We start from the raw sequence: 23,883 nt of genomic DNA on the forward strand, positions 1-23,883 counted from the left end.
TTGGATCAAAATTAGACCAGTGAGTGCACTGAGTCCACACCAGCCTTCCATTATGGCTGATTCAGATCCCATTTAACCCCATACACTTGACCAATCTATCAACTTCCACTGTGAACATACCCACTGGCTTGGCCTCCACCACAGTCTGTGGCAGAGCATTCCACAGATTCACCCCACTTTAGCTAAAAAAATTCTTCCTTGCCTCTGTTCTGAAAGGTTCGCCCCTCAATTTCTGAAGCTGTGCCCTCTAGTTCTGGATACCACCACCAGATCCACCCAATCTAGTCCTTCCAGCATTCGGTAGATCTCAATGAGATCTCCACACATTCTTCTAAATTCCAGTGAATGCAGGCCCAAAGCTGCCAAATGCTCATGACATGTTAACCCCTTCATTCCAAGAATCATCCTCGTGAACCTTCTCTGGACCCTCTCTAATGACAAGACGTTCTTTCTTGAAATAAGTGGCTGAAAACTGTTGACAATACTGCAAATGCAGCCTGACTAGTGTCTTATAAAGCCTCAGCATTATCTCCTTATTTTTATATTCTATCCCCTTGAAATAAATGCAACATTGCATTTGCCTTGTTTATCAGAGTCAAATAGTGTCAAATTGTTTTCACAAGAAGACTTCTAAGTCCCTTTGCCCCTCTGATGTTTGAATTTTCTCCCCATTTAGATAATAGTCCGCACTATTGGTCCTTTTATCAAAATGCATTATCATACATTTCCCAACACTGTATTCTATCTGCCACATTATAGCCCATTCTTCCAATTTGTCTAAGTCCTGTTGCAATTGCATTACTTCCTCAGCACTACCTACTGCTCTACCTATCATTATATCATCCACCAACTTTGATACAAAGCCATCAATTACACTAGCTAAATCATTGACAAACAATGTGAAACTTAGCAGCCCAATACTGGCCCCTGAGCAACACCACTAGTCACTGACAACCAACCAGAAAAGGCCCCCTTTATTCCCACTTGCTGCCTCATGCCTGTCAGCCATTTCTCTATCCATACCAATATATTTTCTGTAACATTATAGGATTTATCTTATTAAGCAGCCTCATGTGTGGCACCTTATCAAATGCCTTCTGAAAATCTAAGTATATGACATCCACTGACTCTTCCTTGTCCACCCTGCTTGTTACTTCCTCAAAGAACTCTTAACAGATTTGTCAGGCAAGATTTCCCTTTACAGAAACCATGCTGACTTTGACTTATTTTATCATTAGTCTCAAAGAACACTGAAACCTCATCCTTAATAATAGATTCCAACACTTTCCCAACCACTGAGATTAGGTTAACTGGCCTATAGTTTCCTTTCTTTTGTCTTCCTCCCTTCTTAAAGAGTGGAGCGACATTTGCAATTTTTCAGTCCTCCAGGACCATGCCAGAATCAAGTGATTCTTGAAACATCATGACCAATGCAACTGTTATCTCTTCAGCAACCTCATTCAGGATGCTGGGATGTAGTCCATCTGGTCCAGGTGACTTATCCACCCTAAGGCCTTCCAGCTTGCCTTGCACTTTTTCCTTCGTAATAGCAGTGGCACTCACTCCTGCTCCCTGATATTCACAGACTAATTGGCATGCAGCTAGCGTCTTCTGACTGAAGCAAAGACCAAAGCAAAGTACTTATTAAGTTCATTGCCATTTTTTGTCCCCTATTACTATCACACCAGCATCATTTTCCAGTGGTCCGATACAAACTCTCACCTCCCTTTTATTCTTTATATAACTGAAAATCTTTTGGAATCCTGCTTTATATCATTGGCTAGTTTGACTTCTTATTTCATCTTTTCCCTTTTTACAGATGTTTTGTTGCCTTTTGTTGGATTTTAAAAGCTTCCCAATCATCCAACTTCCCACTCATCTTTGCTACCGTATATGCCCTTTCCTTGGCTTTTATGCAGGCCTGAACTTCCCTTGTCAGCCACAGATGCCTACCCCTGTCATTTGAGAACTTCTTCTTCTGTGGGATATATCCATCCTGTGCCTTGTGAACTACTTCCAGAAACTTAAACCACCTTTGTTCTGCCATCATCCCTGCCAGTATCCCCCTTCAGTCCACCTGGGCAAGCTCCTCTCTCATTCCTCTGCAGTTCCCTTTATTCCATTGATATATGTGACTTATGCTTCACCCTCCCAAATTGCAGTCTGAATTTAATCTATGATCACTGCTTCCTAAGGTTTCCTTTATATTGAGCTGACTAATGAAATCTGCATTATTACACAACACCCAATCTAAGATAAACTTTCCCCTAGTAGGCTCAAGCACAAACTGCTCTAAAAAGCCGTCTCGTAGGCATTCAACAAATTCCCTCTCTTGTGATCTGACACCAACCTGATTTTCCAGTCCCCTAGCATATCGAAGGACCCCATTACTATTGTGTCATTACCCTTATCACATGTCCTTTCCAACTCCCTTTGCAATCTCAACCCCACATCTAATTCCATCTCTTATCAAATGAGCACACCACCGCCTAAACAAAGGATATTAACATCCTTTGATGTTAAACTCCCAACTATGGCCTTCCTTCAACCACAACTCAATGATGCCCACAAGGTCATACCAATCAAACCCTAACTGTGCCATGAGTTCGTCCATCTTATTCCGAATGCCATGCGCATTTAAATATAGCTCATCAGTTCTGCGTTCTTTGCTCTTATGAATTTTGCCCCTGTGATGCTTAACATTTTGCTCTGTCTGCAGTTGTACTGAATGCTTACATTCATATTACATATTACATCATCTACTTGTAGACCGGCTGGCTCCTCCTCAGCTCTATCATACTTGTTCTCATCCCCCCTGCCATATTAGTTTAAAGCACTCCCAACAGCTCTAGCAAAGCTGCCCGCACAGGTATCTTTGAAGTGTGGGAGGAAACCCATGCAGTGACAGGGAGAACATGCTAATTCTTTACACTCAGCAGCAGGAAATGAACCTGGGTTGCCTGTGCTGTAAGACACTGAGCTAACCACTACACTACTGTGCCTCGTCAAATCCTCATCAGAAAAGAATACTTCAGAGATACCTTAATCATGATAGTTTTCAAGAAAAGAGAAAATCACAATAATTACAAAGAGATGCTCCTACTGTCTGTCACAGGAAAAGTCATTTTGAGAACCCTATTCAAATACCTGCTCCTCTGGCTGTAAAGTTCAAAGTAAATGTATTATCAAAGTCACCATGTACTACCCTGAGGTTCATTTTGTTGCAGGCATTTATAGTAAATAGAAAGAAACACAATAGAATCAATGAAAAGCCACACAGGACAGAAAAAGACAAACAACCAATGTGCAAAAGACAACAAATACTAAAAGCAAAGGAAATAATAAACAAATAAATAAGTGATAAATATCAAAAGCATGCTCTATAGAGTCCTTAAAGGTGAGTCCATAGGTTGTGGAATCAGTTCAGTGTTGTGGCTATGGAGGCTGATCCAGGATCCACATATTCTGGTGTAGTGTGGGCGAGGATCTTTCAGACCTCGTAATGCGGTCCCCTTCACTGCTTGCTGATCACCGTGGATTTAGTTGGGCTGTAGGGTGAATCCTGCGTGTGACTTTGTTTAAGGTGGGAAGGCTGATGCAAGGGCAACTGTAATATTGTCCTTGAGCGATCGGGGGTGGGGGGGGGGGTCAACCCCCAGTGGCGTGGAATACCGGGTGACTAGGGACCCTTCACTGTCTCAGCCTTCCACCTTCTCTGCCATCGTGATGCGTCATCATCTTCCACCGGCTCCACCGTTGCGATCTTGGTTGGATTGCTCTCTGTCTGGAACTTCCCCCTTGACCGTACTGCCATGGACGATCCTATCAGGGGCTAAGCACCAGATGGCAAAACTCTAGACAGCATCGCTCTCAGGACCTGAGGAACTGACAAGCACTTCCAACGCAAGAAGGTGGTGATCCTCAGAGAAGAGGATCGCCATGTGATAAATCAGAGGAGAACTTTCGGTGCAGCTCCAACGACTGCACATGACCTTTCTTAACCTCTCAAAGCCACTTTGTAAAAAATGTAACATTCTCACCAACCCTGAGTGTTCAAACTGGTGTAGCTGCTTCTTGGAACACAACGAGAGCTTAAGAGTTTCTCCAAGAGCAGCACATTGAGGCCAACAACAGATAGTTGAAAGGGCACACAATAATCCAGTTTACCTGCCTGCATGCCCCATTTTGTACTGCCTCCTTTATCTGGTAGAATCTTCTGGTCCCGTATTGGCCTTATCAGCCACCTCCACATAACTCAACTGAAAATAGTCCCTCCTCGGTCCTCTCATGGATGCAGTGGAAGGTGCCTTCAGTTTATCATCTGGCATCTGATCTGAGAGCCCATTCAGAATGAGCACACATCAGCCTGTGGTTTTGGAAGTGCACCCCTCTATGGTCACACTGCAAACTCATCCGACCTTGGAAATTGAAGCAGGTCCTCATGAGGAGCATAAAGTCAGGCAAAGGTAGATGGGCTGAATGGCCAGTTCCCGTGCTGTAAACTGTATGTAGTAATTTCAACAAAGGATGCACCAACACATCTAAAGTGACCTCAATACACAAAAAAGACATTTGTATAATGACCATCGTGTCCTTATAAGGCATCTTGAAGTGACTTATGTCCGATGAAGACTTCTGAAATACAGTTACTGTTATATCAAAGGAAACACCAGCTAGTTTTCACACAATATCTGCCACAATCAGTAATTTGAAAATCCGAACAAAATTTACACTTTTACTAATGTCAATTTAGGACTAAATATCAGAACATTTGAGGTGATTGCAGATTGTTCATGACTGCCACTGGATTTCTTACATTCCTTTGAGAGCAGGAAGAGCCTTGGTTTAACAGCTCATCAGAAAGCTGCTGGCACTTCCAACAGTGCAGAGCTGCCCAGGTGTCAGCTTCAAGTTTTGCATCTAGCTACTGCATGCAGAATGGAAATGAACTTTCAAACTATAATAGGTCAACAAAATAAACAAAATATAATAAATCAAAATGGTAATGTTTGTTTCTCAGGGGAATGTTTATTTATATAAACACAGTCATTGAAGATCAGAACGGCTCCTTTGGTACCTAGCACAGCCCACCCTGGTCACCCCCAGCCCTCTCCTTTCCTTTAAAATTTAGACTTACAAGTAATTAGTCAAAGTATATGAGTCAGGTCTTTCCCTCTGATTTGATCTTAGCAGAGTGTAAAAAAGAAACACAATAACAGTGCGTTCTTGGCAATACATGCTGATGATTCACAGTGCATCTGCAATTTGTCAGTTTGCAAGCAGTTGTTGTGCTGACAAGAATAAATAAATGCCCTCAGGTAAAAGCACAAGAGTCAGGCAGCATAGAGGTCCGTGGCTGATGCTGGAAATCTGGCAATTGCCGTGGCTCTGTCATTTGATTTACAGACTAGTTGGGAAGGATAACATGGAAACCCCTGATGCACTGTTCTGAAAGAGTCTGAAGACTGGAAAGGTCAGATGCCTCCACAGATAGCAGTGTTCTATGCCTAACATTCTGGTTGATTGTGCTAAGATTATTTTCATTCAGCAGCACTGAGCCCACGATGTCTGCTGAATGAAACATTTAAAACTTTCGACAGCTGGCTAAGATGATGAGCAAGCCTTGGTTTTGTAGGTAGATTCCTTCACCACCGCCCCCCCCCCCCACCTCCTTACGGAACACCTCAGGGATCTTTTTGGTGATGAATGGAGCTGCCTCTCTCCGCAGATTCCTGTAGGCAAAGCTGCACAGAGTAACTGGGAACCTTACTGTAGGTCAGTGATGAAAGCAGGCCGAACACTCAGGTTTCACTTCCCAAAGACCCAACTGAACATGGGCAGGGGACGGGAGTGGAGTAGGAGTGAGAGTCACAAAAGTGCAGTTGTACAACCTGATTTAATGTAAGTGTAAAAATGGTAGCAGTTCTCAAACGCCACCCTGAAGACAGAGAGGGTGGTGATAAACAAAAGAAGCATGAAGATTTCATTCCATCCCTCTGAACAAATTGTCTGATGTTTTCTGGCCATTTTCACTGCATTTGCAAATTGTCTGGTAATTTTAGTATCAAAAGCCCTTGCTAAAAAACTCACTTTGCAGCATCAATCTTGTTTTGGCTTTGACCCTCAAGCTATAGAATTGTGGGCTGCTTCAAAGTCAGTGTAGATAAGATGGGACTGGGCAGGATGAATACTGGTAGATGGGCTCAGCTTTATCTTCACCACTTCCATGCACCATTCTGACTGGTTGACTGGATTGATTGATCCCATTCTATCTGATTTGATCAGCTAATCAGCAATTAGCACTCTCACTGTTCAATGTTCTCATTTGAACAGTCGACATTCGAAGAGAAAATATCACATTATGGATAAATACTTACCATCAATCCAGACATTGTGAATGATAATCCAGTAGCTGTTCATAATTATAGTGGAGACGGTCAGTGATTTTGTGCTAAAGTTGATTGATTTAACTTTAGGTTACCTTTAATTCTAATGTTACATACAAAACTGCTAGTTATAACATTAAAAATCTGCACTAATTTAAAGCATAACTTATACATAATTTATTTTAAAAATACAGATATATTTTAATACTTTGGTTGCATTAAGAACATTCATCTCTTTGGCCTAGGTCATCTGTACCAAACAACACTGGACTGAAGGACTGGTGCAGTGGCGATACAAAAATGCTGCCCAGTTGTTATGGGCCTTTGCCAGTTTTGGGACTAAATAATATACAAAAGGAAAACCACTCGCAAAGATGCAGTGACTCCCAAAGTTGTCAGTTGGCATCGAACACTGAAAATATAAAAAAGGAAACCAGTTCCATTTCAATTCAGAGTAAAGTTACTTGCACAGAAACTCTGGCCAGTGACCTTGGCTCCTGCACTCTCGGAGAAACTCAACAGAGAAGTCAGTCCCTTGAAGAAAGAAGCTTCAAAATAACTTCACTGGGAAATGTTCAAGAGAAAGAAAACTCAAGCAGGTAAGGCATAAAGTAAATAATGTGTAATCATAGAAAAGAATAAACTTACAATAACTATGTACTCTATTTCCATCTTAAACCCCTACATTCAGATTCAGTCAGACATTATAAGCTTTATGAACACTAAATTAAATGTTAAATGCCGTTCCTATTGGATAGGGAAACCTAACATTGATATGAAAATATTCTTGAAATCACCTCATTTCAACAAGTTATTTTTCTCTTGGAAAGGATAATGCCACTTAGAGTCCATAAAGTTGACAGGTGAAGGAACTGCAAATCCCCTGCTGAGGTTCAAAATGAATGCAACGCTCAGCCTTGTCAGTGATTTGCCTAAACTGACAGAGATTGCTTCATCCAATGGGTCTTAAATTCACCATTTACTGGTTAAATGTCAAGTGGAAATACTTTAGTGAACATTATCCGTTAATCACAGGGATGCAAGGGTTGGTGTTAAACCTTAAGAACGAGCACTTGCAGGAAGACCCAGTATTCATAATTCAGATGGGGGAAATGTAAGTTAAATCTCATGCCCAGAGCCTCGTGAGTAGCTTGCCTTACTTTCTATGTTTACTCAGACTGGATCTGTTGCTCTGCTGTTATTGACATGTGTAAATGAAAGGCGATCCCAGTATCCAGTAATGGTGGGACTGTAACATTATATTGGACACTGCTCAAAAAAGTGATGGTGGCATATTACAGAGCTATCTAAACTTTGTAGGGCTGTGTCCCATTTTAGCAGGATCTATATTTTTGTTCCTCTTTGGCAATGATACTAACACTCACCATCATATCCCCTCCATTCTCCATTCTAATCACAAGCATTGAATAGGAGATGTTTTTTCTTGTAAGTGCACCTCCCTTCAAAACACATACACTTACCGAAAAATCTACACCGATGTTTTTGGAAAATCCTTTTGAGGTCAGGATTAAAGTATATGGAAAGGAAGGTTTATTTCCCATTCAGCCATTAATAGATTTGACACAATGGAGCTCTATGTGGATTGTACATAAAGTTTAACTTATCAGAATTAGCATCCCCCTATAAAGGCGTGGGTGACATTGCTCACTATTTTTGATGGACAAATGGCACAACGACCCCAATGAGGAGCAGATGTGCAGTTAAGAGCAAATAACCTAAGGTCGTTGTGATTCTCCGCAAAATGGCCTTTCTGTCTCACCATTCTAATGTATTAAATGTGTGAAGTTGCTCCATTAATGCAGAAGAATATTAAACACACCATAGAAATTTAAATTGTGTAATTACACATGTAAACAGCTTATTAACAACTTGTTGATTATTACCTAATCAACCTGTCAGGCATTGAAAATTAAGCGTGGATTCTCACTTTTTCAGATTTTCGTTCTTAATTGAAAACATCTTTTTTGCATTGATTTTATTTTTCCCTTTAGTCCCTTTTCTTCTCTCACTTAACCAACTTTTTCCTGTCATTTTTTTTATTTGACTCAGTCTAATTTATGTTTGTCACTTTTGCACTTTTATTTCTCAATTCTTTAATCTGATCACCCAGGCCGATGTAAACGTTAGAAATTAGATGGAATAACACTTATTTTTAATGTGCTTGTTTTACCTAAATGTGATTTGGTCCTGTTTAGAGCATGCCAGAGATTATAAATTGGGTGACTGCAGGCCCACCAGGAGATTGAGCCTAATATTACTTAGCACTATTAACATTGGCCTACCGGACACTTGTATAGTGTCAGCATGATCTATGTGGTCACTAAGCATGCAACTCCCATTTCTGTCCTCACCGAAGTCAATTAGAAAGGTGCAAACTCTAACCATTGAATAGTCATGTAAAATCAAATAGAACATCGAGTTAAAATCGCCAGTGAGGCACAAATTAAAAGGTCTTCATTCTGATGATGAGACGGTGACAAAAATTCTTTAAGGCTGATTGTCTACTTGCCCAAGTGTTTTCCGAGGATCTTGCCTTGCTCCCTAATTGTTTACAGGTTTTTCTTTCCATGAACCTCAGTGCATCATGCTGCCCCCCACCCCGGTCTCTGCCACAATGACGATCACAGACTTGGCAATCTCATGAGGCCACTCACAGCTTTGGACTTCATCAGGGCAGTGGATTTTGTGGGCAGGATTGAGACAGAAGAATGATTACCATGTCCTTCCTCCCCTGCGATTTTTACCATCTCCAGAGCATCATTTTTATGTAGCTTGAGAGTGACTCCTGTAATGCTGAGTCCTTTGAGGTTTGCTGATCTACCCTGAGCACCACTGAGTGAAGAAATAGCAATGTATCTGTCATTGGGAAACACTCGATTCTAGTTTCAGTGCAAATAAAATCTCGATCCTCTCCTCAGCCAACTTCACTTTCTTTTTTGGGAAAGGGCTAAGTCTTCTCATTTAATGCATTGACAAATTAGTGCATCAGTAGTAAGTGTGACTCATTTTCTAAATGACAATCTCTTGGTTTGTTCTGTCAGCTTAGAGATTCCTTTGTTCTCGTGTTGCACTGCTAGTTAACTCAACCAATCAGCTTTATTTTGGGCAAAAACAAAATCAAGCTAAAGGATGGACCAAGTCTATCTGATGACCTCCACCATTAGGGATCCTGCTACAAGGAAATGCTCTTAAAACAGGCAGTGTGTCTCTGATGGTGTGAAAAACAGTGCGTGTTCTAACGTTGCAAATCTCATTTGGCTGATTATGGAAAGCAAATGATTCTGATGCTGACACACCTGGATATCAACAGAATATTAGATAGACAAATTAAGTCTCACACAGAATAGAAGATCCATACTAACAATTTTTTTTAACACCTGTGCCTCAGGAGCAATACACATTATCTCACAAATCTTATTTATTCCTGAGCACAGTGTTTACTTAGCCAGGGAAAACTCACTGCACAGATGAAGAAGCCACTGTTAGCAAGCATTAGGAAGGTGTAGTGATGCCACAAAGCAGATGGAAGGAAATGGAAAAAGGTCAAGCACTAAAATTAGTAAATTAGAGAAGAAAAATAACCAGCAGACTGATGCACACAGCAGCCAAGTAAATAATACTTGTTAAATGTATTGAGGTAGGGAGGCAAATAAGTATTTTGTTCCTCATGTATTTCTATGCAACTCATTATCACTTCTTTCCGTGTCATTTTAGATTTCTTGAAACAAGCTCAGAACAAAATGGAAATTCTCCGGCAAATGCTTCCGTATCCAGATTCAGGAATGTTTGGCATTTTGTTGAAAACATAGGTACAGCACTATGAATTATCAGTGTCTTGGAATATTTCAAGCTATTACTTCTATGCAATTTATAGAGGCTTTTGTCATTAGTTTCCTGAAATAAAAGTATTCAGAGCTCTGAGTAAATTTAAACATTCAATTTGTTTCTTAGTTCCTCACCCCCTATTTGTTTCCCCCTCCCTTTTTTTGATGGTTTTATAATGCGTATCAGTGAAACAAAGGCTGTTGACATGGGGGAGTGTCTGAGCCCGACAATGTGTGGGAAGGTGAATTAACAATAGCACATAGTTATTAGTGCTAGGTGCTTCAGAAAGAGAAATTTCCATTGTGTGTTCGTGTTGCTTAAGGTTTCCTGCATTAACAGTTTCAAACCAACGAGGAGCAGAATTTTGTCCCAGATCTTCCATTGATATCTCAGTGGAAACCAGTCCCACATCACTCTCCCTGTGCCGGCCACCTGCTCCATTGTTTGATGTCCAGCTAATTTGTACCCTAACACAGACATGGGTGCAAATGGTCAGTAAAGTCAGTTGTCTGTGCTGTTATTGCTGCTAATGGTGCAACTAAGAGATGAAGCCTTAGGAGGCTGATAGCTTGGGCCTTTATGATCAGAGCTGTGTTGGACATTTGTTGTCACATTTCCAGAGAAAATCCTTTTCAGGGCACCACCTGGGCAAAATATATTGGGACCAAAGTCCTTTCTGATTAGATCCTGGCCAATGCAGGACATTAAATTGGCAACTGCTTGGTTGCAGGATTTAATGAAAAGGTGACCTAGTCAGCATTGGACTCTGCTCTGGATTTCTGTCAGGGGTTGGTCCCGCAGGCCTCTCTCTGCTCAGATGGCCACACTCAGAGGAAGCTGCATAAACCAAACTCCTTGTCATTGTAAAGCTGCTTACATGTTAGGATCATTGAAAATTGAGGGTTTCCTATCCAATGCCATTTACAAATAATTAACATCCCTCACTTTATAACCCCACCATACACCACCTCTGCTTCTCCCTAGACCACAGCTGATGCTGGACAAGACGACTTTGCAATAATGGAGTTACACCTCTTAGGATCACTTCTAATAAATGCTGCTCACGTGAACTCTCTGCTGATGCCAGCCTCTCTGTCTCTCCAGCACTGACAATTCATGGAGGAATCTTGCACTAACAGCTGATATCACTCAGAGAGTACTACTAGAGCTGGTAGAGCAGAGGTACCCAGCAGTAAGTGTTCCCCTTCTGCACAGTCTCCACAGAATACCCCGAGCTGCAGTACAGGAGCAGAAGGTGCCACTGCAGGCTCATGCCAGAGCCAAGCTCTGAGATTTCCATGTGGGTAATTACCAACAGGGAAGTTGGTACCGATGCATTATTTTCTTAACTGCTTTCACAGAGAGGTTGTAACTTGCCAATTTCTCTCAGAGTTCTCAGCACCCACCTTACACTCACAGGCATAACATGTGCACAAATCACAGAAACATGTACACAGCATATAAATGAATATACACAAACACGTTTCCACTTAAACAAACAAACACACACACACACACACACACACACACACACACACACACACACACACACACACACACACACACACACACACACACACACACACACACACACCTCCCCAAGGTCTGCTTAACTAATTAACTGCGTGGTTTTTTTCATATTTTCCTAAAGTTAATCTTTTTTTTCTGGGAAATTTTTACCAAAGTGGCTTTCTTGACTCATGGGTCAGAAGGTTGTTGTGCCAATCCCACTCAGGATTTGAACACATGATCCAAGCTGACACCTGTGGGTAGTTACTAAAATAAAACCCTATTTACTGTTTACTTTCCCAGTATTGGTTGCACAACTCTACGGCACATAATTGACTGTTGTACATTACAGCAAGGAATGCGCTTCTTTGAGGTTACGTCATGCACTAAACTAGATGGTATTTTGACTAACCCATATATCCACAACAGCAGTAATCTTTTACGTCAAGTGAGAAATAGTAAAATAAAGTTAGATAACAAATTATTCAAAAAGATAAAAGTTGACATCCCTTAAAACTTAACAGCTTTATTGAAAACTACCACACAGTGTCTCTTACCAGGTCATTCTGCATAAGAATAGCTTACTTATTTAAACCATTAAGTCACAGCAATAAGGTAAACCCAGTTTCATTATCATAATGCCAGAATTACAAAGCAGAACCGTGATTAGAGATTGCAAGTTTTGGTTGGGCATATTCCAGAGGTCATCACTCAGTGACATTTAACTACAGTTATAAAGGGGCAAAGGGAGGGGGCAATGTGAAGGTAACAATGGCATCAGAAAATTGCAGCATCTCATAAGATAGTTGGGAGAGGGAGTGTAAGTGGCATTTTAGCACCTGGGAGAAGCATAGATTTTTCCAACATATAACAGTCGCAGAGCATGTTGAATTATGTCTGAGAATTCTGCATGATATTGTACCTATATTTGTTGCAATATAGTTTAGAAGGTTACATTAAAAAGCACAATTCGGGAGGGGTGGCTAAACCTAGTCTTCACCCTCTCAGAAGCTAAGGTCTTGAAGCAATCGCCTGCAGAAGATCTCACAGCCGGTATTTTCAAATGACATCAACGCATAGTCACATAGCATAAATATTGCAAGAGATGACCACTATTTGGGACAAATATCGGGCGTGTGCTTGCCCAGTCAGGGTGCAATGTGTAAGGAGGGTGGCGAGCATAATTTCTTCTCTGACCCTTACTAACCATCCTTATCTGGGAGAGCAGGGTGGGTGGGGAGTCTGGTGAAAGGGTGGCTTCCTTCAAAATATGAAAACATATTAATGAATCTTCTAGTGGGGTCTTGGCTATTAGTTATGCTGGTAATTCTGTTAACTGCTCTCCACCAGCTTCTTTCCAGTCAACTTACAAATCCCCCATCAATATTTTCAAAGGAGAAGAAGACCTTTGGGCTTCCTCTAGCCCAAGCGTTTGCACTGATCCCTTTTGATATTTTCAGTCAGGAGCTCCTCCCCAAGTATCCGCCCACAAAGGCAACTCCTCCACAAGGTGGCACCATTTCCAAGGGTAACTGCCCCCACAGGTCTGACACCTTCCCAAGTGTAGATGATGCCAAAGGTAAATCCAGGGCAACGTCAGTGCCAAACATGTATTCAGGCCAGATTTTTATTGATTCTACTGCAGCATTACCAAAGATAAAGAAAGTAGAGCCTAGAGTGCTGATTATTTGTCTTGAGGCATTTATTTTTGTTTATGTTTTCTTGACCTTTACTTTTTCCTTTATTGGTTACCCCAGTGATGAAATTCATGTAAAAAATAGCAGGACTGGTGGTGACATATTAATTAGATATCCAGTGACTGAGACAAATTTTCTAATGACATGAGCTTGTACCTCCTTTAAGACTGTTGAGAGAATGTAAATCCAAATTACTAAGTAATTCTGGAATAAGAAGCTGTCGTCACAGTGAAACTACTAAACTGTGTTAAAGAATTTGCGTCTCTAATAATTCTGAGGGAAGGAAGTCACTGTCCCGTCTCTGAAATAGCCTAACAAGCTAATGCTGGTCAGGTTGGGTGGAAATAATGGGTAGAAAATAAATTCTGCATTGCTTAAATTCTGTGAATGAATGAATGAAAGGAACTCAACTGGAAAGATGAATGAATAATGAGAGTTTGGCCATGAACTTGGGTTCTGGGAAGCACAAATAATTGGTCTACATGATTACATTTTCTTTCGCTCCCCTGTGGGAGAGATCTTTGTCGTCGTTGATTTCATTTTAATGATGGCAGTGGTTACCTGAAGACCATTCAGCATATTAAGGTCAGAAGTATGAATATTGATTTCTTTGTCTGCTGTTTCCTTTGATTTAACAGGTTCCCTTCACTTGACAGCCTGCCAAGGGTCTTAATTAATATCACACAGAATGCTTCTAGGTTTAGTTAGTCAAAGGCATCAAATGCTGAAAAAAAAATAATGCAATAATTTGTCTTATCCTAGAACTTCTGTATCAGGAATATCGGGAGAAGAGTACATATCAAGAAATTGAGGCAAGGCGCATGCAGGATTGCACTGAAAAGAACAGAACAGAGTTTGCAAATGAAGCCAAACCTCAGGAAGTAAAAAGTGACACCAGTATTGCCACTCAAGTGCCATCACAGCCAGTTAAACTCAGTCCGAGTTCGAGTAATTTGGGCATGAAATTATGGCAGAACACAGAGAAAGTAAGAAACAGCACAGTGTTGAGTACGCTCAGTCGCAAGGAAATTAAACTCCAGGAGGTAAGAAAGACAAATAGAAATACAACCTGTGAGTAGCTTTATATTTCAATATGCTATTCATTCCAGAATCCCTATGACTATTCTGTAAAATGTTTCCATGGATTAATTTCACAAACTTACAAAATCCAACAGTGTGAAGTGAATAAAATCACACATCTGAAAAGCTTCTTCATCTGGTCGACAAGTTAAACCTGTACTGTGAGCACTGTAAATGATTTAAATTGTACAGCAATATCGGAAACAAAACTTACTTAAGTTTTTATTGTTTACATAACAATAATACAAAATACTCCAACCGCACTTTCCAAACCTATCTTCCAAAACGATGACTTCTACCATGAAAAGGCAAGAGCAGCAGGTTTCTGGGAACAAGATTCCCCTCACACATGTACACCAGATGGAACATATCACTGTTTTTTCAATGCCACTGGGTCTTAAGTCTTGGAACAAACTGCCTTGGGAGCACTGTGTTTACGTTCACCCGACGTACTGCAGTGGTTCAAGGGGAAGGCTTACCCATCATCTTCCCAAGGGTGGCAGGCATCCCTTGTATCCTGGAAAAGTGCTGGAAAGATGCAATCAAGCTGCTGGCTAGTTAAAGGTCTGGACTGGCTTGAGTTATTTTTCCAAAGTGATCCAGTAGCCTATTTCAAATTTGTCTGGTGACAAATCTGATGATCTACTGTTATGGGTTCTCTACATTTCATGCAATATCTGATGTCATCAGTTTTACTTTAACATTCCTAACAAAAATCTTTTGTTTTATTTCCTGAAATAATTTTTATCTTACTTAAATATAGTGATTTAACAGTTTATCAGCTAACAAGGGAAAAATGTTGGTCTATATAAGTTGCTTTGAAATTAAGAACACTTAAATTTTATAATCATGACATACTGTACAATTAGGAATGCCCCTTTTCATTAGTGTTATAAAGAAATTATCAGAAATATATTTTTTAGAGATTCTGATTATACTGAGTATTTATGAGGGGTGATTGATAAGTTTGTGGCCTAATGTAGAAGGGGTCAATTTTAGAAAATCTAGTACATTTATTTTTCAACATAGTCCCCTCCTACATTTACACACTTAGTCCAGCGGTCGTGGAGCATACGGATCCCTTCTTTGTAGAAGTTGGCATCTTGGACCTCCAGAAGAGGTCCACAGCAGGGGTGATTGATAAGTTCATGACCTAAGGTAGAAGGAGATGAGTTATACAGCTCTCATTACATGCATGTACAGTTCAACTCTTAGAGCGATTATGCAGAAAGTTTGAAGTTAACAACTCATCTCCTTCCACCTTAGGCCATGAATTTATCAATCAGCCCTCGTATAAAAAGGTAGTATTAAACCTCACACTTACTCTAGCCTGATCGAGGTTTGGGAGACTACGGCATGTGTGCTCAAGATGGCACATGCAATAATTTTGCTTGCATATGGCATGCAGTGCCACCTCTCAATTGTTTAACCCACCCACGATAAAAGAAAACATAACGATTATCCTTACTGCCAAATGTAGCAGTGAATGATTTTTTTTGCCACCAGAGAACAGAGAGATGCTTTCACAGGAAACATCTCATGCCAGCTTGGCGCCTGCTAGACCATTGCAAGAATAAGTGTTATGAAATCTTTGCAGACCTTGTGTACAGATCAGTGTTTAGAAAGGGAACAGTCACAAAAACAATTTTACCTAGATATGATGTTATTTTTCAATGTCTTTTTATTCAGTTTCCATTATACTTTTATTAATAGTAAAACTGTGAATACAAGCTCAAATTGGTAATAAACTTCTTTAAAAATTCGTTTGCACACCAGGGTAATTTTGAGCAGAGATTTTCATTGTTTCATGAATTAGTAACAATAATGATAGTCTTTTTTTTAAAGGTAAAAGGATGAGTCCTTAACTGTTGTTACTAATCCATTAATCAATAATAAACTCTGCTCAAGATGACCACATCAAGGAAGGGAATACTTTCAAAAGGTTATCTCCAGATTGGGCGTACACTCTCAAATTGGGCGTTCACTCCTACTCTAGCGGTTTGTTTGATGATGTTTATGTAAGAATAAATGACAGTAGGTGAACAAAGTTCACTACAGAATGACAACACAACACATGAGTTATGTGTCAAGTATTTATATTTTATATATATTTGATATGGGAGTCTCCACATTTACAGATGAATATCAAGAGGAAATCACTGCAAACAGTGTGCACACTTTTAATCCCAGTACCTACCTGGTGCAGAACTCTTGCTGTTAGTTTGAAACTTCTCAGCTACACTGTGCATCACATTTGGAAATCTGAACAAAACAGTAGCATGGAAGAGAAGTCTGAATAAGGAATGAAAAATAAATTAGAAGGAAAAAGGAGTTTTTCCAAATGTGAGTGGAGAAGTCCTGAAAACAAGAAGAAGAGTTTATGTACACAACTCAGCAGGTCAGGCAGCATCCGTGAGAAAAGAGTAGCCAATGTTTCGGGCTGAGACCCTTCATCAGGAATGGGTGGGTGCATTCCTGAAGAGTTCTCAGCATGAGAAGAAGAGTTTGGTTGCTTTTTGTAAACTGGGTGTGGGGGTAAAGAAAATGACTTCCTGTGAAATACAAACTACTCCAATATTCCACTGTGCAAATAATGGAATTATGTGTACACCTGCTCTAAAGATAAATTGGATTTGGAATTGGTTTATTATTGTCACATGTACCGAGATACTTGTCTTCAATACTACTCTAATGGATCAGACCAATACAGAGTGCATTAAAGTAGAACATGGTAAAACACTAGCCATGTGGAATAAAATGTATTAGTGACAGAGAAAGTACAGCTAAGGTAAACAGTAAGGTGCAAGGTCAGAATGAGGCAGATTGTGAGGTCAAGAGTCTAACTTATACTAGGGATCTATTTATTATTCTTATAGCAGCACATTATTGATGTAGCAAGAAGCTTAGGCAGAGTCATTAGAGAGGAGGGCTGCTTTCCATGATGTGCTGGACTGTGTCCACAATTCTCTGCAGCTTCTTGTAGTCATGTGCAGAACTGTTGCCTTACCAAGATGCTACACATCAGACAGGACGCTTTTTATAAGCATACCCATTGTAATCAATATGTGGGATCTTATCTATTCATTTAGTGAAATGATTCTAAGATAAGGAATGTTTCTATGTAGAATACAGCAGCTAAAATGAGCAACAGCGTTAATTTTGGCATGATATTCGTATTCATTGCATTTTCTTCAGGCAATGTTTGAGCTCGTCACATCCGAAGCTTCTTACTACAAGAGTCTGGAGATCTTGGTTTTCCACTTCATGAAATCTGAGCAACTCAGTGAGACACTCACTCCCATTGAGAAGCATCATATTTTCTCCAACATCCTCGAAATCAAAGCAGCTAGTGAAAGGTAAGTGAGGAGCATCAAGTCTTCTAAATCTATGACCTGGCAAAGACTTTCATTAGTTTCATTTTTAGTGAAATGTTTCATTACAGATAAACCATATTTTGAATAGTTAAACCTGGACTCTTTTGAGTTAGTGGTGGAGAGGAAACAAACTGTTATCCACTATGGACAATCTGGCACATCCTCTCCATGACCGACTGAATAAACAGCGGAGTACCTTCTCGAACAGACTCATTCGTCTCTGCTGTCAAAAGGATCATTACAGAAAATCTGTCTTATCAAGTGCAATGAGCATATACAACAGTTCATCTCTGTGCGACAGGAGAATACACATGCTAAGTATGTTTTTAAATATTGCTGCTGTAACAAAAGAATTTCCCACTCGGGATCAATAAACTACTACTCATTATTATTAACCAAAGGATTCAAAGTACATTTATTATGGAAGTGTGTATACAATATACAACTTAAGATACATCTTTTCTCACATCTGAGAGTTAACCCTTGATATATTTTGAGGTAGATCAAGGAATTATCTATGCCGTTGTTAATATCAATTTACCAGCATCCAAATTTATACAGATTACCTGGGCATTGAGTTGTTATTTGTGGCATCCTGACATTGCCTGTTGCTGAAAAATATGATGATTAGCCTGAAGTGAAATGAGTTATGTAAAGATTACTTGAGAATAATAATTTAGAGGATGAATTGCAAGATTAGTAATGCAGAAACCTGTTAATTACCTAGATGTGTGAGTTCAAATCCTACCGCAACACCAGGGAAATCAAATTCAATTAACTAAATAATTGATACACAGATACAATCCACTTACAAGCCGAACAATCAGTATAACTGAGTACTACTTGGAAGTGGTGCTAAGAGAACCAAGGGCACAAAATGTGCTCTGGGAAAGTCATAGACAGATTATGAGGTAGAAGTGGCCAGCTGTCTCAATGCATCTGTGCCAGAAACCCTCTATAGTCGAATCCCATCTTCTAGTACTAGGTTACTGGCCCTGCAATCCAATTACTTAAGAAATGTGAAGAAGGTTTTTGCTTCTACCACCCATTTAGAATGTAAGCTCCAGAATCCAATGTTTTGAGTGAAAAATCCTTCCCTCATCTCCCCCTGACACTTCTACAAATGATTGTGGTTGTTGGAAGTTCGTCAGAATATCACAATCGGAAGTTTCTCAGGGCAATGTTCTGAACCCGATCATCTTCAGTTGCTTCATCAATGACCTTCCTTCCATTGTAAGGTCAGGTCTAGGGATGGGTGCAGATGATTGCATGATGTTCCATTCAGCTTGTAACTCCTGTGAGAATGAAGCAGACTGGTATGTCCGTGTTGTGCCAGCAGTGGAGGGATTGAACAACTGTGTTGATGAGTAGGTTACCAATCAATCAGGCTACATTATTCTGGATCATGTTGAGCTTTTGAGTATTGATAGGCAAGTGGAGAGTATCATGTCACATTCCTGACTTGCGGATAGTGGAGTCAGACAGCACGCCATTCATTGCAGGAATTGTATATGGTTAAAAAGACAGAAGCCTGAAATACCCAGTCAAAGCCATGGCAGTTGAAAAATATAAATTAATTTGAAACAATTTAAATTATCATATGAAACAAAAATATATTATGGTTAATTATGCTTGGGGAAACACAGGCCAGAGTCTTTCATGTACAGAAATGTGCTATCCTTATACAATCACACCTCAGGTGACTCCAAACCAACCGATGTGGCTAACATTGATGGATAGATACCAGAATGGTATCTGCATTGAACAGTTTGTCTCAAGGTGAGTTAGTTCTGAAGTACATTTTGGCCTCCACCTTTGAAGGTGGGAAAGTTTTTAGATTCTCTTGGTCTTCAAGTTAATGACTGGACAAGGCAGAACTGAAGAGGGTCCATGGGTAATGGAATTGCTCAGTTCTGTTTACAGCTTCCAGTGTGCTCCAGTTACATACAAAGACTCCTTCAACAGCACTGTCCAAACCCACACCTTGACCTCCTGGGACTAGACAGCAAATAGTGGTGTCCTACAATATCCTGTCAAATCATTATCATGGCTAAGAAATGTATTTTCTGGCCCTTCATCACTACTTGATCAAAATCCTGAAGCTTCCTGCTCAACGCTAATCCTTTTCTGGATGGACTGGAGCAGTTTAGGGAAGACTAATGGTAAGGCAATGAATGCTTGCGTTGTCAGCAGCTTCCAGAGCACTTCAATGAAATTCTTAATGTATTTATGAAGGGAAAGAATTCTGTTCTCCCACGCAGTACTTACAATTTGGTCTTGCATTTGAATTTTGTTCTTTTCATGTTGAGCTCTCCCAGCAAGATATCTGTCCAAAGGAATTCACAATTCTAAAATATTAAGCAACAAAGTAATAACAAAGGTCAGAAAGCAAGTGCAGACAAATATGCAGATATCTCACTATCATTATCAGCAAACATCACTTTATGGATTATTTATTACTTTTTCAGATTCTTTCGTGATCTGGAGCACCGTGTGGAAGAGGACATTGTTATCTCGGATGTCTGTGATATTGTGTACGAACACACAGTTGGCTACTTTAATGTCTACATCCCATATGTTACAAACCAGAGCTACCAAGAGGCTGCTTATCGACGATCAATGTATGTTTCACGGTTATTTTTGTATCTGAAAGGCAGAGTGAAGCAATATTTATTCTAGAATGTGTGTTTGTGTCTATTTATGCCTGGGCACACGTCTGGCTAATTGTACTAGCAGCCTAAAAATAGCTCTAATATCTCACCCAGATGTATAACATTTTCTGGTGTTAATTTGAGGAGACAAATCTGAGTTTTAAAAGAAACATGTTATTTTCTAAATACACAGTAGTATGCAACATTGGGATAAAGGAGATAAGGATTCATCTCTCTGGACTCTTCTCTGGACTGCTTCTGATGATGTGTGATAAGATACAAGAAAATAGGAACAGGAAAAGCTACTCATCTTTCTAGACCTCACCACTGAACATAATCATGAGTGCTTTATGTTGACCTCAATTCCTCTTGTATGTTAACTCCCCATAACCCTTTTCCTTGATCTTTCAATTAGTTATTTATCTCTGTCTTAAACATACCTAACATTGTGAAGGTTTATACTTTAAGTATTGTCAACAGTTTTGGGCTCCATATATCAGAAATCATGTGTTGTCATTGGAGAGAGTCCAGAGGGGGTTCATGAGGATGGTTCAGGAATGAAGGGGTTAACATATGAGGAGAGTTTGGCACCTTTGGGCCTGTATTCACTGGAATTTAGGAGAGTGCAGGGGGATCTCATTGAGACCTACCAAATGTTGAAAGGACTAGATAGGGTGGATGTGAAGAGGATGTCTCCTATGGTGGAGGTATCCAGAACTAGAGGGACAACCCTTTTGAACAGAGGTAAGGAGGAATTTTTTTTTACCAAGAGGGTAGTGATTCTGTGGAATACTCTGCACAGTCAGTGTGAGGCCAAGTCTGTGGGCATCAAAGGATATGGTGAGAAGGCAGGTGTATGAAGTTGAGTGGGATCAGCCATAATGGAATGGTGGAACAGACTTGATGGGCTGAATGGCCTAATTCTGCTCCTATATCTTATGTGCTTATGGTCTTATCTAATGATCCAAAAGACATGAAATATTAACATGAATCATTCCCTCTCTACAGAGAGAATCTGACCTGCTTAGCCTTCCCAGCATTTTATTAATTTTAGTTAAATTTTATAGTGTCTAGACTGCTTACCTCCCCACATTGCATGAAGTGATATTTCCCATTTCTTTTGGAAATTATGGTAGTTCTGACAAGCAATGAACATTGTTTTACTTGGTTAAATATTGTTGATGAGTAAAGAATTCTTGGGGTGTGCACCTTAACAATTCCCAACAATAATGAAAAATTTCAAAATGGAGCATTTAAACATCAAAATCCTATATACAATGTAACAATTGCATTTGAAAATGCTGAGTTTCATGGAATCACTCTTTAATTAAAATCCACCAAGGTTCCAGAGTGTGCATGCTGCTAGTGAACTGTCCTTATGCATTTACCTATAGAGAGTGTGTGACGTGGTCCCCAGGGCTTCAAACGTTTAGTGTTCTCCTTATTTCCAGATCTTCTGTCTGGCCTCAGTCACCATCTCGGTGAACGAGCATGTGCATAACATTTAGCGTGGTTTTGGGATACATATGTAGGAAACAAAATCTTGAGTTATTGGGTAATTGGATGTAAAGAATACCTAGGTTGTTGCTGAAGTTCACACTAGTATTGTTTCTCATTTTACAGAGCTGTTACTTTGGTTTTAACCTGGAGGAAAATATTGTAAAGGGGTTGTCTTGAGATATAAAGTTTAGTTTCTGCTGAACCCAACTGAAAGTTTCCTTTCAATGGAGTTTCCAGCTGCCAGCAGCCTGAGGTCTGGTCTGAAATATTTTGGCCAGAAACTCTAATTTAACAGTTCATAAAGAAGCATTAAAGCCAGAACCAACAGGCGATGCTGAGGATGTTCTATGAGTCTGTGGTGGCCAGTGTTGTGTGCTGGGGCAGCAGGCTGAGGGTAGCAGACACCAAGAGAATCAATAAACTCATTCGTAAGGCCGGTGATGTTGTGGGGGTGGAACTGGACTCTCTGACGGTGGTGTCTGAAAAGAGGATGCTGTCCAAGTTGCATGCCACCTTGGACAATGACTCCCATCCACTCCATAATGTACTGGTTAGGCACAGGAGTACGTTCAGCCAGAGACTCATTCCACCGAGATGCAACACTGAGCATCATAGGAAGTCATTCCTGCCTGTGGCCATCAAACTTTACAACTCCTCCCTCGGAGTATCAGATGCCCCGAGCCAATAGGCTGGTCCTGGACTTATTTCCACTTGGAATAATTTACTTATTATTATTTAATTATTTATGGTTTTATATTGCTATATTTCTACACTATTCTTGGTTGCTGCGACTGTAACGAAACCCAATTTCCTTCCGGATCAATAAAGCATGTCTGTCTGTCTGTCTATGGGACAGCTTCTTTCTACAAGTATTAGACTTTTAAATTCACATGTTTGTACAACAGTCATAACGCAAAGCATTTTATGCCCTCACGTTGTAGGATGGATATAAAATTTAAATAAATTCTGAATTCCTAAAGCCTGCAAGTATTGGTAAATATTTGAGGCTGTGGATGAAGGATGCTGAGGGTTACTGAAGGTACATATAGTGATGGGGTGGTGCGAGGGACAATAGAAGTCAGGTAATGTAAAGGAATGGTTAACTTGGGACCCTGCTGCATGAAGAGAGACTTGATTGTTGTAGAGAACAGATTGTAGTTGGGGCAGAAAGTGGCTGAACACGAGTGTAATTTACAGGAAGAGTGTTTGATCCGGAGGAAACACTCCTGCTCTTTTTGCCAACACAGCGCTGCAGAGCTTGTGAAAATTGTACAAGTACAGCCATTCTCACCTCCTTTCAATTGTCATGTTTACTATTCCCTCAGGAGCAAGTTGCCAGTGGGCCAAAATGTAACAGTTGTTAAAAAAAACCTGAGCCATAATATTCAAAAGCCTACTTCCTGAGACTGGATTAGCTGCCCACCTTTCACCACGCCTCCATTAAAACCCAAAGTGGGCATATTTGTGACAGATTGAGTTCTATTCCACAGGATTTGCAGATTAACCTCTGGCATGAAACTGCATTTTCTTCTTTAAAGGGAGAATAACCTTCAGTTTCGTAATGTGATGGCTGAACTCGAGAAAGATCCGAAATGTAGAGGACTGCCCTTCCCCTCCTTTCTCATCCTGCCTTTTCAAAGGATAACACGTTTAAAGCTACTGGTACAGGTAACAACCCAAGAACATCTTATGGAGATATTTCATTGCCTATTAGTGTGGTGATCATTATGACAAAGGTAATCATTCATTTCATCGGGCATCAATAATACATTACTCCAAATTGCTGAATTGGGTCAAGTACCTCTCCACTTCTATACTGCACAGTAAAATGTAATTTAAC

The 23,883-nt window shown here is 40.1% G+C and overlaps 1 protein-coding gene across 2 annotated transcripts in view; it reads left to right on the forward strand.

Moving 5' to 3' along the window:
- Window positions 1-23,883, forward strand: part of ngef (neuronal guanine nucleotide exchange factor) — a 72,721-nt gene that overhangs the window by 26,015 nt on the left and 22,823 nt on the right. For both annotated transcript variants that reach the window (XM_059948502.1, XM_059948510.1), the window contains 6 exons: window positions 6,632-6,985; window positions 10,122-10,216; window positions 14,201-14,481; window positions 17,714-17,874; window positions 20,361-20,513; window positions 23,582-23,711. In XM_059948502.1, the coding sequence (XP_059804485.1) occupies window positions 6,632-6,985; window positions 10,122-10,216; window positions 14,201-14,481; window positions 17,714-17,874; window positions 20,361-20,513; window positions 23,582-23,711 (1,174 nt within the window). The remainder of the gene's footprint in view (window positions 1-6,631; window positions 6,986-10,121; window positions 10,217-14,200; window positions 14,482-17,713; window positions 17,875-20,360; window positions 20,514-23,581; window positions 23,712-23,883) is intronic.

Source organism: Hypanus sabinus, chromosome 2 (assembly GCF_030144855.1).
Source record: "Hypanus sabinus isolate sHypSab1 chromosome 2, sHypSab1.hap1, whole genome shotgun sequence".
Taxonomy (NCBI): domain Eukaryota; kingdom Metazoa; phylum Chordata; class Chondrichthyes; order Myliobatiformes; family Dasyatidae; genus Hypanus; species Hypanus sabinus.